Source organism: Pomacea canaliculata, linkage group LG4 (genome assembly GCF_003073045.1).
Source record: "Pomacea canaliculata isolate SZHN2017 linkage group LG4, ASM307304v1, whole genome shotgun sequence".
NCBI lineage: Eukaryota > Metazoa > Mollusca > Gastropoda > Architaenioglossa > Ampullariidae > Pomacea > Pomacea canaliculata.
The window spans coordinates 17349390-17364191 of NC_037593.1; the positions used below are offsets into that span (position 1 = coordinate 17349390).

The 14802-nt window shown below is 34.8% G+C and overlaps 3 protein-coding genes across 12 annotated transcripts in view; 1 reads left to right on the plus strand and 2 right to left on the minus strand.

Moving 5' to 3' along the window:
• LOC112561088 (contactin-5-like) overlaps positions 1 to 4875 on the plus strand; it is a 30441-nt gene extending 25566 nt beyond the window's left edge. For all 5 annotated transcript variants that reach the window (XM_025233312.1, XM_025233308.1, XM_025233309.1 and 2 more), the window contains exons 9-13: positions 808 to 960; positions 1260 to 1403; positions 1836 to 2168; positions 2283 to 2411; positions 3480 to 4875. In XM_025233312.1, coding sequence (XP_025089097.1) covers positions 808 to 960; positions 1260 to 1403; positions 1836 to 2168; positions 2283 to 2411; positions 3480 to 3556 — 836 coding nt within the window. In that variant the 3' untranslated portion in view covers positions 3557 to 4875. The remainder of the gene's footprint in view (positions 1 to 807; positions 961 to 1259; positions 1404 to 1835; positions 2169 to 2282; positions 2412 to 3479) is intronic.
• A 57-nt stretch (positions 4876 to 4932) lies between these two features.
• LOC112561092 (hemK methyltransferase family member 2-like) lies at positions 4933 to 10540 on the minus strand. 5 transcript variants are annotated; one of them, XM_025233318.1, is made up of 8 exons: positions 9969 to 10097; positions 9769 to 9813; positions 8979 to 9136; positions 8115 to 8201; positions 7605 to 7695; positions 7074 to 7157; positions 6508 to 6649; positions 4933 to 5885 (listed from the first exon to the last, which is right to left on the minus strand). In XM_025233318.1, the coding sequence occupies exons 3-8, from the start codon at positions 9122 to 9124 to the stop codon at positions 5776 to 5778; spliced, it is 660 nt and encodes a 219-aa protein (XP_025089103.1). In that variant the 5' UTR covers positions 9125 to 9136; positions 9769 to 9813; positions 9969 to 10097; the 3' UTR covers positions 4933 to 5775. The 5 variants fall into 5 exon arrangements, with proteins under 5 accessions (XP_025089103.1, XP_025089101.1, XP_025089106.1 ...); XM_025233316.1 differs by lacking the exons at positions 9769 to 9813; positions 9969 to 10097 and adding an exon at positions 10233 to 10540; XM_025233321.1 differs by lacking the exons at positions 9769 to 9813; positions 9969 to 10097 and adding an exon at positions 10237 to 10359.
• Positions 10541 to 11358: 818 nt separating this feature from the next.
• Positions 11359 to 14800, minus strand: LOC112561090 (solute carrier family 25 member 51-like). 2 transcript variants are annotated; one of them, XM_025233315.1, is made up of 2 exons: positions 14782 to 14800; positions 11359 to 13424 (listed from the first exon to the last, which is right to left on the minus strand). In XM_025233315.1, exon 2 carries the CDS (start codon positions 13079 to 13081, stop codon positions 12182 to 12184), a length of 900 nt encoding a protein of 299 aa, XP_025089100.1. In that variant the 5' UTR covers positions 13082 to 13424; positions 14782 to 14800; the 3' UTR covers positions 11359 to 12181. The 2 variants fall into 2 exon arrangements, with proteins under 2 accessions (XP_025089100.1, XP_025089099.1); XM_025233314.1 differs by lacking the exon at positions 14782 to 14800 and adding an exon at positions 14514 to 14638.
• Positions 14801 to 14802: the final 2 nt, after the last annotated feature.

The window sequence follows — 14802 nt, forward strand, 5'->3', positions numbered from 1 at the left end:
TTACCCATTACACTAAATTTAGAAAGGTCTGCTAGGATTTTCTTAAAGAAATAAAAACAAAAACAATGGTAACAGAGACAACAATTATAAGTACATTACTTTCATATAGTGATTGATAACAACTCTAGGTTAATTTGAAATAAAGTATTTTTAATTCAATCGATTAGAATTTAAAATTCATGATGGATTAAGACACTATTGCTTTTAGTGTTAAACAATCTTTTGACATTATGAACTGATTATATGTGAGCATCTTGAAGTTTGTAAATGCACAATAAGAATTTTGAGTACCAAAAGATAGTTTTATAAAGAACAAGGTCGGTGGTCCTCATATAGTTCTCGAATACCAAGAAATCCTTCAAAAGGTTAAAAAAGTTCAAGAATAGCTTTGATACTTTCAAGAACAATGGAATCTGGAGAAACAGGTTTGAACAAGATTATCTCAGCCATGTAGATAGAAAAACACTACCCCAGCTAGATTCTCTTGATCAGTTATGTCAGGTTCTCTGGCAGTTTGAGAACTTTAAATGTGAGCATGCATGGTAAAAACTTTTCAGTAAATGTTTTCCATGTGGACTGCTAATGTAAATTATGTGAATTAATTTTGCAACAGCTGAATGATATATCTATGTAGTCATCGCCTGTTGAAAGCATGAGGTGAGGGGAGGGGGCTGCTTGTTTTTATGTGTGTGTGTGTGTGCAAATCTACTCATACAAGTGCATTCTAAAGCTGTGTGAATATAAAATATCATGTACATGTGAATGTAAAAGTTGAACATAAATTGATTCTGTTCCTTGAATTGTCAGCCCGTCCCATTTGGGTGCAACGTGTCCCTTCTGTAACATTAACAGAAGGGAAAGATGCAGAGCTCACATGTGTCACTAGGTCTGCATCCAATGAAGCTAAGCCTAATGCTCCCATTTGGCTCAGAAATGGGGAGTCAATGACTTCAGGATATGGTAAGCCATTTAGTTATCCACAGCACCATTCTATTACCACCATCTTTTCAGGGAAAGAGAGTTCTAAGTCAGGATCGAGCACCTGACTAAAAATAAATAATCTTTAACCCAGCAAACACGCAAGATTCGGCCAAGCTTCGACCAAGTTTGGACCAAGCTTGGGCCAAGCTAAAAACATTGGCCCAAGCTTGCGTGTTTGCTGGGAAGTTTGTGATTAGCCTGCAGATGTAGAAATGGATGCAGGACTTACGTTTTCACACACATTTTTGCATTCATTTATTTTCCTTATTTTTCCTCAGATCCAAGTAAATACGTGTTCAATCCTGACAAAACTATTTTGACGATAAAGCATGTGAAAAAAGACCGAGATATTGCATGCTACCAGTGCGAGGTGGCTAACAGTGTTGGCATGGTTCAAGATGATGGCTGTGTCAATGTTGTTGGTGAGTTCATTCTGTTCGAGTTTCTTTATCTCTTTTTTATGCTTTTTTTTTCTTTTAGCTTTACTGTTTCCAAGTTTTAGATTACATTCTTTTTTTTCTGTTGCTCCAGCGATGATTTCTCAGCAGTATGCGTTCTTTGGTCTGCTCTCTCTTTTTGTTTTGTATTTATAATCTTCCTTCATTTAATAGTTCTAGCAAACAGGAAAACATAGGAAATACTTATCACATGGAACATAAAAAAGTATTTTGTTTAAATGTTACCATAAACTGTAGTTGTTTCAAAATCACCATAGTAAAATGGTGTTCACATCAAGAACTTACACAAATTATAGTACAATAACATAGAAGTGGAGAGATACTTTATAATAGTAATATTAATTTATAAGCATTAAAGCGGGTACACCTCTTAACCATATTGTTTTGATCTTTCAGTTCCCATTAGCATTAGTGTTAAGCCAAATGAGATACAACGTGTCAAGAAAGAAGATGTGGTGGAGCTGACTGTTGTGGCTACCACTGACCCTCTATATGAGAGTGAGATGCGCTACTCCTGGATCTTCAAAAATGTTACATACGAAGGTTCCAATGCCCCACCTAATGTAACCTATGATGCAGTCAGCAAGAGGGCCTACATCAACACCTCAGTCCTGACTGACGAAGAATTAAAAAAAATTGTGGGGATCTACCGCAGAGTTATTACCACACCTGTTGAAACCAAACATATTGATGTGGAAGTGAAATTAGAAGCTAAAAAAACAGAACCAGGTAATGATATAATTTATGTCTAAAATTGCTACCATGATTGAGCTAAATAAATATTTTTTTATTGATGGATGGTTTTGTCCATCACTACTACCATACACAGCTTTGTATTTGCAGTGGTAAACGAAGCAGGATTTGATTTTTGGCTGATTATACTTGCTGTTGGCATCTTCATAGTTCTGATCGTTCTGATTGTCACCATTTACTCATCATGCCGTCGCAAGCAGCAGGAAGGAACTTACCCAGGTAAGCATGGGAAATATTTTCCAGATAATGCACTACAGGTTGTCTTTTTGCAGATTATGCACTCTGTCCCATGGGTTTCAAGTCCCATAACAGGCATTAACATTTCTGTAAGTTTGGTTGGTATCACTTGTCATATAAGATTAGGCAGTGCAGATAAACAATGCAGACTAGGAGAAAAGAAACACCTAGATCTTCATGTACATTTCATCCTTGAAATCGGATTCAAGAACACACTCTTTTAGTATTTGTGTGTTTTTTTCAGTTTGCCTCTGTTAAATGTGATAAGTACACCCTTCAGGTGTCTGTATATTGCAACTGAATTTGGGTTCTGTATTTCCAACACAAAAGTACCATGGAGTTGCGATCAACATTTGCCAAGTCCAGCATTTTTTTTTCTTTTTTTGGATATAAGGATTTTATATTTGTATGTCAAAGGGGACTTCCCCACAATCTCCTTGGTGTTAACCCCAAGCATTACCTGGGTTGGGAATCTTATGTAACTATGGTTACTCCAAGTGATCTGACTAGGCTCCTGTCTGATTGCTACAGCAGTTTTCTGCTGTTATCTACTGGCAAATTTACACATTTTTTTCTGGGGCAAAAAGATAACATTAAGAAGGTGAACCATGGGATCTGTCATCTCCATGTACAAGAAAGAGCAAGTAAGTGACATAACAGCTTACCTTGACACATCTTGGGTGAAAAATTATTTGCAATTGTAATCTTTTCAATTTCTTCACTATCTAATTATGTGAACATTTCAAAAGATTAAAAGTGTAAGTTTCCTCTTGGACAGTTGACAGCAGAAATATCATGCCAGACAATGTTTCCCCCTTTTGTCCATGCAACTTTAATAAGTATGATATTGGTTGTAAGGTTTGAAAAACTGCTGTCAACAATGCATTCTTTACAGTTTTTTTTTTGCTTTGTCTGTTTTACTCAATGTTTTAGAGATGGCATAGACGCCATAGAGGAATATTTAATATCTTTTTTTGACAACTTTGTTATTATAGAAATTTGCTTTCCGTTTGAGACTTAACCTGGTGTTTCTTGTGCGTGTTGTTTCAGTGGACAAGAAAGAGACGGCTGCTGGGCTTGATCCAGAAAAGGAATTAATGAACAGTCGCTTTCATGACATTATATAGTTGCTGAGATTTCTGTTATGTTGAAAATGATGTGCAAATTTATATATATAAGCAAGCTTTGACACTGCAGACAGTGCATCACCTTTACAATCTAGAGTCCAGGTGTACTTAAGTTCATGGGCTCAAGGGTAGTAAGTGATCTTCACAGTTTAATGTTTATGTAAAAGCCCTGAGGTATATAAGTTTGCTCTTCTAGGATGTGTGCAAATGTAACTATTCCCAGGAGTGGATTTTGTTTTTATAGGCCTGATGACCAGTTTCTACAGTTTGACATTTATTATTTCCTTGCAGCTATTAGCTGCTTGTATCATTTCTCATGATCAGAATTCAAATTTTGATCGACAAAAGTAAATAAATCAGAAATAATTTTGTAAGGTTAGGTTGTTTTTAAAAGACCTATTCCAGTCTCAGAAATCAGAGAAATCTACAGAAAGCAGATTTTATCTCATTCTGCACATTGACATATGATGAGGGTTTCTTATGGAAAGATATATCATCTTTGAATTTGACATTTTTACAATTGAAATATCACTTAACCATGATAGAGACACACAAGAGTCAGCCTGTACTTTTCACTTCTATGCTCATTAGGACATAATTATTATGAGTAATGTCTTTTCACATAATTTTACAGTCAGGGTCTGTTTTGTTCATATGTACAGCCCACATTTTGTCACTTTTATTTTATGATTGTCTTGCACTATATCAGATAGTTGCTGAACTGCATGGACAATGTATTCATAACTGCATAGCTTTGCTTCTTGTTTGGTTCATGTCATTATCAGCCAGCCACAGTTGAAAGCATGTTTTCATCGTAGCATAGCTGACATTTCATGAAAACTTGTTTTGAGTTAAGGGTCAAAGTTTCAAAACAACTTGATTCTTCTTTGTTCTGATGATGAGAGCTTCTTGTAGCACTCCATTATGCATGCACCAGGTGCAAAATATTGCTGCCTTTTCCTTTTGAACCCACCAGCATTTTGCGCAGCAGGTCTTTCATACCTTCACCATCTAGGAAGGGTGGTCCAGGTGTGCATTGGTTAGCGCCTGTCACCAAGATTGGCTGTCCTGAGTTCAGCTCTCATCTCGGGCATACTGTTCTTTCTCTGCATGTGGCATCTTTACAGGGCTGGCTGCCTTGCCGTGATATATCCTTAGTTGCTGGCTTGGTGTAAAACACATATTTTCCCCCTGCCCCTCTCATCATCTACCTTCCACATCACTATATGAGCTCAATGGACTCAATTAGTCCTAACATTGTTATTTTTCTTTTTTTTTTGTTGACTTGCCAGCATGCCACACTTTCGTGATGTCATACCTTTTTGCCTCAAGTAAAACAAATCAAGGAACCTTATGCTCATCTGTTTATCTTTGGAGTCTTTTGAATGTTTGAAGCCATGTGATTAAAATCATATCTTTTAAAATGTAAAAATATTTAATATACATAATTCTCTGGGATTCTAGATTCCCCTTAGTTCTTCCTTTTGACACCAACACATAACCTCTACTAACACTCTCTCATATTGAACATTAATTTGCAAATGCAAGCATCATCTTCTGACATTCCTTCAAATTATCATTCAACCTATGCTGATAATATCAGAGTTACAAGAGAAAGAGTAAATTACAGATGTGCTATGTACAAGTAAATTATAAATGTGCTTTGTATATTATTTTGTCTATCTTTGTTTTAATTTCATGTGCATGCTCGACAAAAAAAAAATCCCTAAACATTATTTTATTTTTTGGCTCTCCATCAGACTTTGTTGGTTCCAAGAGACAAACTGGATTATGCTGTGCACAGCAGCTACTCGATTGTGTTCCTGTATTATATACCATTCTCACTTGCTTAGGCATGCATGATAAGAACAGTTTAAAAGAATCTGTTCAAAAGGAGTACACAGTGTGAAAAAGCCTGGTGGTGAGTGGTGAACTGTCCATGCCCAGCTCAAAGCTGGAACTTGTTCAGCTATTTCAACAGCAGCAGCTATTTGGAACTGTCTTTATTATTACAACATCTGAAAAAGATTTTGATGTACTGAGGGAATACTGACCTATAAATTTAGAATATGTATATGTGACAAAGATTACCTCCTCATTTTACAATTACTACATCAAAGTAATTAATGAAAATAATGCTTTGTTAGGTCATAAGAAATGTTTTCCTTTTTTTCTTAGTATGAACAATATTGATAAAACCTAAAATTTTCATCTCTCATTTATGTCACCCTTGTAAACTTAAGTACATATAGATTTTCTTTTCCTGCTCTTCGATTCTTCACTGTGGTCATGTGAAGTCCAAACTGTCTCATCTTGTCTTCTATTTCATCTGCAAAATAGTTAATGGCAAGATTCAACAGGTCCTACAGTTGCAGTTACATTTTGGGTGACTTTATCCGACAAAATTTTTAATCCTAAGCTAATAAAATAGTCTGCATATAATCACTGCAATAATTAAGCCTTTGCGATCAATATGCATCTGTTGCCAGCTCTCAGGTATAAACTGTCTGTTGTATGATAAACTGCAACCTCTTTCAGTTTGAATGCTTCTATCTGTTAACAATGATGCTGGAAAAGTGAATGAATAGATTCAATGTGTAGATATACTTATTTTATTTTTTGCAGACGTGGGGTGGGGTGGTGAGGCTCATTTTGTTACCAGGCATTAGGCTTTGTAATAATACTATGGAAGGAGGAAATAAAACACAATAAACACTACAATTTAAAGTCTCTTTTTTTTTAAAGGAATTTATTAACAGGCACAATATTTCTTCTTTGTTGTTGATATGATGTTACGTTGCTTAAAGACTTCCTTATGATGCACTAAGCCATAATAAACCAGTAGCAGCCGCAGTAAGCTACAACGAAAATGACTTCATGTTGTCTTAAATCAGCTAAAAATAGCTCACAAATTGTTAAAATTATATGCTGATTATGTAGCTAATGCTAACCTGAGCGATTTTCCTTGATTATTACTAGATAAAGAATGCCTTGGAGTGAAAGAAGCTGAACAGCATGCGGAAGGAATCGATCAATCACTTCTCGCCCTTTCTCTCCACCAGCCCAAGATGCTTCAATGCCCCCATTACCAACCTAAATGAATAGACACACACGTATATTAATGGCTATCTGTCAGGTGGACACATGCAGCAGACAGCAAACTTTAAAACCAACAAAATTCAAACTAAGAGATGGATAATGAACCACATGCAGTGAGGTACAAGATTTGAAAACAATTAACAAAACCAATTTTTAAAAAATTTAAAAAAAACCAGTTGAAGTAAGAGTAAATACTTGTAGACTTACAATATACAAAACAGTTATAAAGGCAAGCAACAGTTTAACAGTTTGAAATTAAAAGAAAGGCTTTTAAAAAAATGTTGATGTTGTAAATAACCTTTTATGTTTACTCTGAAAAACATTTTTATACGCTGCTTTGGTGTGGGGCTTTGTGACAATATTTAAGGTGTTTGTTAAACATAAACTGTGGAAGATCATCATGTAGTGCATATTTTACCTCATTGGATGGAGTAACAACATATGGTGGGTTAAAAACAAGAATATCCACTTTCCCTCGAAGCTGGTCATTTATTGCATCTGTCTTAATAGCAAAAATATCTTGGTTCAGTTATATATCCACTTACATTTTAAATCTGAATAATATGCAATAACACACAGAGACCTTATTGTAAGCACTTTGGGAATGATTTCAGCTAACTCTTAACAATGTAATCTGTAAATTACACTGGTCAACAAACTTTTACAAAAGTCATGCTACTGAAATAAAATTAGTCATCAGTTTTTATGTGTTAAACACAAAAATGACAAACAAAATGCAAAATTGCCTCTAGTTCTTTTATAATTTGCAATAGATATGTACATCACGAAATGCATGCTAATCTGAAATTTCCAAATGGTTTATCTAATTCATTGTAATTATCAATGCTGCTTCCACAGAAAGATGGTTTTCCTCTGCAGTTCATCTTTCAATTTCAGCACACAAAACAAATCGAATCTTATCATTTTCTCAATATCTTATACAACTAACCAGATCACAAACAATGGGATGTATGAGGACTTTGTTTTGATCAGCTGTCTGCGCAGCCACTTTAGCAGCAGTAGGGTTGATATCTGTGCAGCTATGGAAAATAAAATATTACCAAAGTAAGTGAAGGAGCAAATATGATAAGACATCTGGTCAGGATCCTGCATGTCTTCAAATTTTACTTGAAATAGCAATTTAAGCATTAGATATTCCTATGCAAAATGGAAACAGGACACATGATAAGCATCACTCACATCTTCTAAGACAATTAGTCAACTGACTAGCATATGTCCAACCTTCACAAAGTGTGACTTGTTGATTGTAAGAAAATGAAAATAATTTTGGTAGAACATTAAAGAAACCATTTTATGAAATACACATGCTGGTGAAACAAACTGCATCAATATCAACAAGTGTGCATGTGTAAATGTGAACAAATTATAATTTTAAGCTACAGGTATTTCAAAATTCAAAAAAAAATAAAGCTATGGATAAAAACTAGATGTCACTCACATGTAACATGCTCCAGGCCCAAACATAGATGCAAGAAAGGTGATACAGATACCTGATCCACATCCAACCTCCACACAGATTGTAGGCCTGTACTTCATAAAAAACAGCAGTACCTCAGACACTTTTAGTGCACCCCACATCAGAAGCTATTATTCGATACTTTAAACAAAAGTTTTAAAAGTTACTAACACAATTAAAGAAATTAACATTTGTTAAGATAAGTTAGTACAATTTTTGTTTGGGAGGGTTCAAATGCCATGGCACTTTTTCCACAACCTAAAAATAGGGACTACAATAAAGGTTAGGGTAATTAGCTTACGTTGAACCCTAACCCCTTTTCTGGTTTCCCTATTGTACAGGATCTGAACCTTCCAAACTAAAATTTTTACATAAATGTGAAATCTTAGGTTTGTAGTGAGGGTTGGCTATAAAAACATCAATAAAGATCACTGGCAACACCATCAAACCAAAGATGTTGTTCCAAAGAAACGGTTAACAAAATCTGACACATCACTTTGTGTGTTAGTATGTACTCAAGACACATATTATATCTCCAAGAAATGCACTGATGAAAAAGCAGAATACATATCAATGGCTTAGAAACACAGAATTCAGAATTCTGAACCACATAAATCATGACCATCTTACTCATGTAAGTTTTCGTGGTTATCTTAATAATAATCTAAATGAGGCATTGCTATGCATGGTTCCCTAGCTTTTTAAACAACATAAGCAGGATTTTAGGAGTGATATGAAAAAGATTTTATTAATGACATCTATGAAATATTTATAAACTGGAAAACATGCATGCATTTTCTAGGTCAACCCCAAAGCATCTACAGAAATGTAGGGACTTTTCTATACCTTAATTTTCTTAGGGAAAAGTATTCACTTTCTAGAGCATCAAGCAGGAGAAATGAATCTTCAGCTGGTTCATAGACAAGATCAAAGTCCTGTGGTGACAGATGACTTGTGTCAGGAGTAGCAAATACTGGACGCTGGCACTCCATTGTGAGATTAATCTGTAGCATATATCCGTAAGTGGCATGAGACAATATTGATATGGTTGTAGCACAAATTTATTTTTAAGTAAAGATGATCTATACCCTACAAGTGCAGTAGTTCTTAAAATGTTCATGCATTTGTGTGCGTGTGCGTATTGTGTGCACTAATTACCAATTTTATTTTTAATCCCAGTCAATTCAGACATCACCCCCCCCACCCCATCTTTGTACCACGGATCTTCATTGAAGGTTTGTGCTTTGTACATATTCTATTCTTTCTCTTTTGTGATCTTAATCACTTTTAGTTTTCTGTATTTAGATCAAGTGAAAGATGTTTAAAAGGCATAATTTTTGCTTGCATTTGTCATTTGTAGGCATGTTAATTCTTATGTACTATTATTAAAATATTATACAGCGGAGCTGGTGCTTATACTTCCACAAGACTCACAGGGTCTATACTGTACGAATTGTAAAGCAAGGAAAGGCAATGCTGAATAAAGTCTTTTCAAAATTCATGGGCTTTGGCAGAGCAGTGAAGTTGGTAAAGTAGGACTTGGGTAACAATTGCTCTACACACTAGCTGTAGGTGTGCGATATCATCCTTAGGGTTTATGGTTGTGTATATATTTTGAAAACTGCATATTCCTTACCACTGATGCTTATGATGTCGCAACAGAACTATCCACGAGATGATACTGCAAAAAATCTTTGTCAAAATCCGTGTGCGTGCTTCTGCTTACTAGTATGTGCTTTGATAATCATGATAGGTGTGTTATATAAATAAATTTCATCATTATTAATTCTTGTGTTCTCTTATGGTGATATATTAAAACTGTATTGCAACTAAAACCTGATTGGTCAATGAAGTTTTCTCTCTCTCTCTGAAGGATGAGTGTGAGTGAGCACGCGCGCCGAATAGCTACAGGAACAAGGCCGAATGATGAGGAAAGGAACTGGGTGATATTTGCGATCTTTGGTGCTGGATGACATACATCTTTATCATTAGGCCGTTTCATTTGTGTATTTCAAAATTTTTTAAGTCTTTCGCTATCCATACGTAATTAAATATGAAAAATGCAATTCAACGACGTTAGACTAAAACTCACACACGCACATACAGAACGATCGTGGACTGTGCTTCGATTCGCCGTACAGATATTTCATGGATGTGTATAGGCAATACAAGTTCGTGGTTATTTTGAAACTGCCAAGTAGCTGCAGACGACGAAAGGGAAGTCACTGCCATGCCACGGATGAATTAGAAGTTTTAAATATAAATATATCATAATAAATTAAAATGAGTTAAATTAAGATGAGGTATTCAAAAATTAATAGTTTAGTCTTAGATTTATATAACTGGAATGAAAATCAAGGAATTTATCTTCAACATAAATCGGTTCCACGGTAGGTAACTCGAACGTTTCTCCTTGCTGGAAAGGAATCTCACTCACCAATAAAATTTATTTGCTTGCTTCTAACCAGTGTATTTGTCAAGAGCTATTTCTGGCATTTAAAAATATTCCATCATAACGACTGCGATTTTTTTTCCTGCGAAATTCGTAGAAATACTTGTTAGAAAGTCACTAGACAAGAACAGTGCACGTCCGACGAAAACACCTTCACATTTCCATAGTTTTACAATCCTTCGTTATCAGTTCAGTGTCCATATAACGAGTACAGATACTGAAAATTTACATTCCTTTTAAATATGCTTATAACACGTTAGGCTTCCCACACCACAAGCCTTTGAATTGGTCGCATTTTTCAATCACTTTCGTGCCGGATCGTCACCAGATGATATCCGTTTTTCATAAATTGTGTGAGGTTTTTTTCCTAATCATTCGTATTCGGATGGCTTGGCTGTGAAATTTTAGCTTGTACTACAGTATGTGAGAACACTATACTGAATTTATATGTATGCACTGAACAGTAGAAAGCATTTGTATGGGTAGTTTCTTAAGCAGTAGTTTTCTCACTCCCAATCAATTTATGCATCTATTTATAAAGTTTTTTGCAAATATATAGTCTTTCGTCTATGTACACACACTACGCACAGATAATTATCAAGAGGAAAGAGCATAAAGAGAAGGTGACACTGACGGTGAGAATATACAGGAGCAGATTATGTAATCTAAATAAACAGAATGAATATTCTTTATCCCTTCCCAAATGTCAAACAAGTATACAACCATACATCATGCCCAGTTTTATCAACAAAAGATATGTACAAAGCCTGTTTAAACAGTTCATTTATATCTTTTTATTTAGAGGATGTCTTCATTTATCTTATTTGGCATGTATACATGCATAAACCACCTTGACAACTGTCATAATACTCAGCAGCATGTTTATCAGGAGCATACATCTGAAATGTATATTATTATAACTGTGCACTGAAAAACCTAATCTTGAGAGTAGATCTTTAATAAACACATCATGCATGTGCACAAAATAATGTCTAACAACCATGCGTATAACTGTATGCATAATCATTTTCTATTCACATTATGATTTTAAACACAAAAATGCATTTTATAAAACTACATTGTTAAATCACTAAATCTACAGTTTTGAAGACAAATGAGTCTCTTACCCCTTGGACATAAATTCTATTTTTAATTGTTTCAAAAACACTTTTTAAGCATTGTATGCCATAGCAAATGTTGAACCATGATCATAAGGGAATAAAACAAGTTTAAAAAAATGTTCTGTTACCACATAGTGATATAATTTTTTTTTTAAAGGGTGTGTATCTGTGTATTTCTGCATGCACTAATTTTAATTTTCATACATCTTGATCATGCTCATGTAAAAGAGTTAAGACTTAGAAAGTATAACGACATCTGAGCATAGAAAAAAGTACAAATTACCAAGATTTGCTGCATATGGAAGATAATAACAATTTCTGCCCACAGTCTGAAAAATGCTTTCTATTTTAGAAAAAGTAATAGAACAAATAATAAAACACAAAAACCAAAGCCAGAATATATTTGTCATCCTGCTATTAGACAGCTATTCATTCATGACAACAATGTAATCTTCAAAAAAGACTACATGGATTAATCATCTGCTACTTCTATAATGGAGATTCTGATACATCTGTAATAGAAATTCATATGATGCATTAATAATGCCCCAAGAAATGAAAGAGCGCATGTAATTCAGATGATAACCACGGTATAAATTTCGAATGCTCCCATTTCGTTCTCTCCACACCACCAGGAATGACTGCCAGACTCCTACAAATGGTCCTCCCAAGCGTGCTTGCATATGTGTTTTCACAACATTTAATGGAAAGAACAGAGTGCTGATGGCTGCCCCAAGACATGCCCCAAGGAAAAAATCTTTGACAAGCCGAGTTGGATTGTCAGCAATCTGGGGCATGCACTCATTTAAAAACTCACGGCCAAGGAAGAAACATACATTACTTGGCCCATTTCTTAATAAAATTGGAACAAGACCTCGATAGTACTCCATCACACCATAAGACCATAGTTCTTTTCCTGCATGCAGCGTGTTCTGAAAATGATGCTGATACATGCGATGTTGCAGTAACATCTGTATTCGTTCAAAGGGTGTCAGTACAGATTCAAGCGTTCCCGCTATCATGGCAGCAGTAGCATGAGTCACTTGTTTCGGCAGAGATTTATATGAGGAGTCAAAATACACGCGGAATTTGTGATATGATCCAAACATGATTGAAAGTGTAGTAGTTTTCTGAATAAGGGGTGGCATGAATCCACGGTATAGATTATGCAATCCTTCATTTCGCAACTGACGTACTGCGTGAAGCCCTGATATGCCCTGCAATTGTTGACGGAAAATGGTTTTGTGCAGGGGGAACGTAATTGTCAAGTTGATGCAAGCTGAACCCCATCCACATAAGAACTGGCCATTTGTCATGTTATCATATGCTCTGCTGTCATTTTTATAGTCACTGTGATCCATCACTGGTTCTGCCATAGTGCTTGGATCATAAGCATAACAACTATTTTAATGACATTACTCATTAACTGCTTTCTGTCTGTCATGAATAATTTTTAGTCGAGATTATTACATTTGAAGCAATCCTTCTACACCACAAAGTGTCTTGTTGCATCATCATAGTTTCATATGCATTTAAGCTTTCTTGCAAAATTAAGATATATTGATTTTTGTTCCTTTTGGAATATCTGAATCACTGCAGTTTTCCATGAATTATATTTTTATCCTTCTTTAAAATTTTAATTATTTATCCCAACCTATATTATCAGCTGCAACGATGACAATGTTGTTTGAAGTTCCAAGGATTCCAGTAATGACACACCTAAAAAACAGAAACATGAAAACCCTGAAAAATTATAAATAAACAAAAATTTTCACTAACTACATTAACAAACATCATCTAAATTTTAGCTTCATATTTTGGTCTATTCAGACACCATATACTTTCTTCTTTAACCTTTCAAGATTTTCTCAGCTAGTCCCTGAAAGTACATGATTTAACAGAGCACATTTAATGCGTAAGCTATAGACATTATATGACAGCCAGTTTGTAAATTTTCATATTTTGTGACAGCATGTCAAACTGTCCAAATGCTTGGTCATAAGCATACAAGAAAAACATTGATGGCCATTTATTGGCTACTTATGATCAGAAATGAAGAGTTTAAAGTTAAGATAAGTCACCATAAACATTTCCTAATTCTTCATCTGAGACAACTAAAATGAATTTTAGTATTGTAATAAATGTGATGTAAAAGAGTCACTATAAAGATAACAGAGAATCTTAATACAGTCAAGCATAGCATGCTTCCTACTTCAGTTTCTAGCCTACTTTTGACAAACTGCACCTCACAACGCCACACCATACACAGTTCAGTAAAATATCTGAAAGCACCAATTCATATAGGCTTCTAATCATTACAATCATTTTCGAGATTTACGTCAATATAAATCTATGTAATCTTTATGGTTTCTCATATTCCTGTTTTATAATCAGTTGCTTTGATTTTAATTTGTGAAGGCCAAAGTTTCTACAAGAACTATACATATCAACTGAAAAATTGAGTCAACTGTGGTCTTAGACAAAACACTCATAGTATCATACTCATACAAACCAGAAAGGTCAAACTGAGTCTGAAGTGAACATGCTACGTAGGACATGTTTAACACCTGCGTGTAAAACTGCAAATTTTTCTCAATTCTATTATTTTTTGTACACAAGTGAGACGTCACATGGAAACAAAATTTCACTAGTCACTAGGGTTCAAAGGGCATTGATATGCTTCAATTAGAAAAAAGTTTTGTATTTTCGTGTGGTGCTGATATATATTAAGTTTAATCCATTTGCGAGTTATTAATAAGTTTGAAACAGCACACTATACCAGATTCATAAATCTAGCAACGCACATACATAAGTATTACTGTCGACCCCTTAGTTTCACAGCAATTCACGAAGTTGACATTTTGTCCGGCGTTTCGATGTTTTTTCCTAGTTTTTTCGTTTCTCAAGGGAGGCAATCTCTAGACTCGCCAAGGGAAACCACATTCATTATTTTGCATATAGGATTCAAGTAAACCGTTTATATTTGCAAAATATTTAACTTTCATATGTGAATATTACATAAGCGTCTAGAGTAAATATATAATACAGTGAAAGGATAATCAGTTTATAACTTTACATTTTACAATGGTTCTTGCAT

What these genes read in the sequence shown, in the direction of transcription:
- LOC112561092 (XM_025233316.1), bottom strand. Translation starts at nt 10,364, where the DNA reads ATGGCAGTGACTTCCCTTTCGTCGTCTGCAGCTACTTGGCAGTTTCAA. An exon ending in TTGTTACTCCATCCAATGAG is followed by an intron (nt 6,650 to 7,073) that starts GTAAAATATGCA and finishes CTATTCATTTAG; the next exon opens with GTTGGTAATGGGGGCATTGA. An exon ending in AATCAAGGAAAATCGCTCAG is followed by an intron (nt 5,886 to 6,507) that starts GTTAGCATTAGC and finishes ACTATTTTGCAG; the next exon opens with ATGAAATAGAAGACAAGATG.
- LOC112561090 (XM_025233315.1), bottom strand. Translation starts at nt 13,081, where the DNA reads ATGGCAGAACCAGTGATGGATCACAGTGACTATAAAAATGACAGCAGA.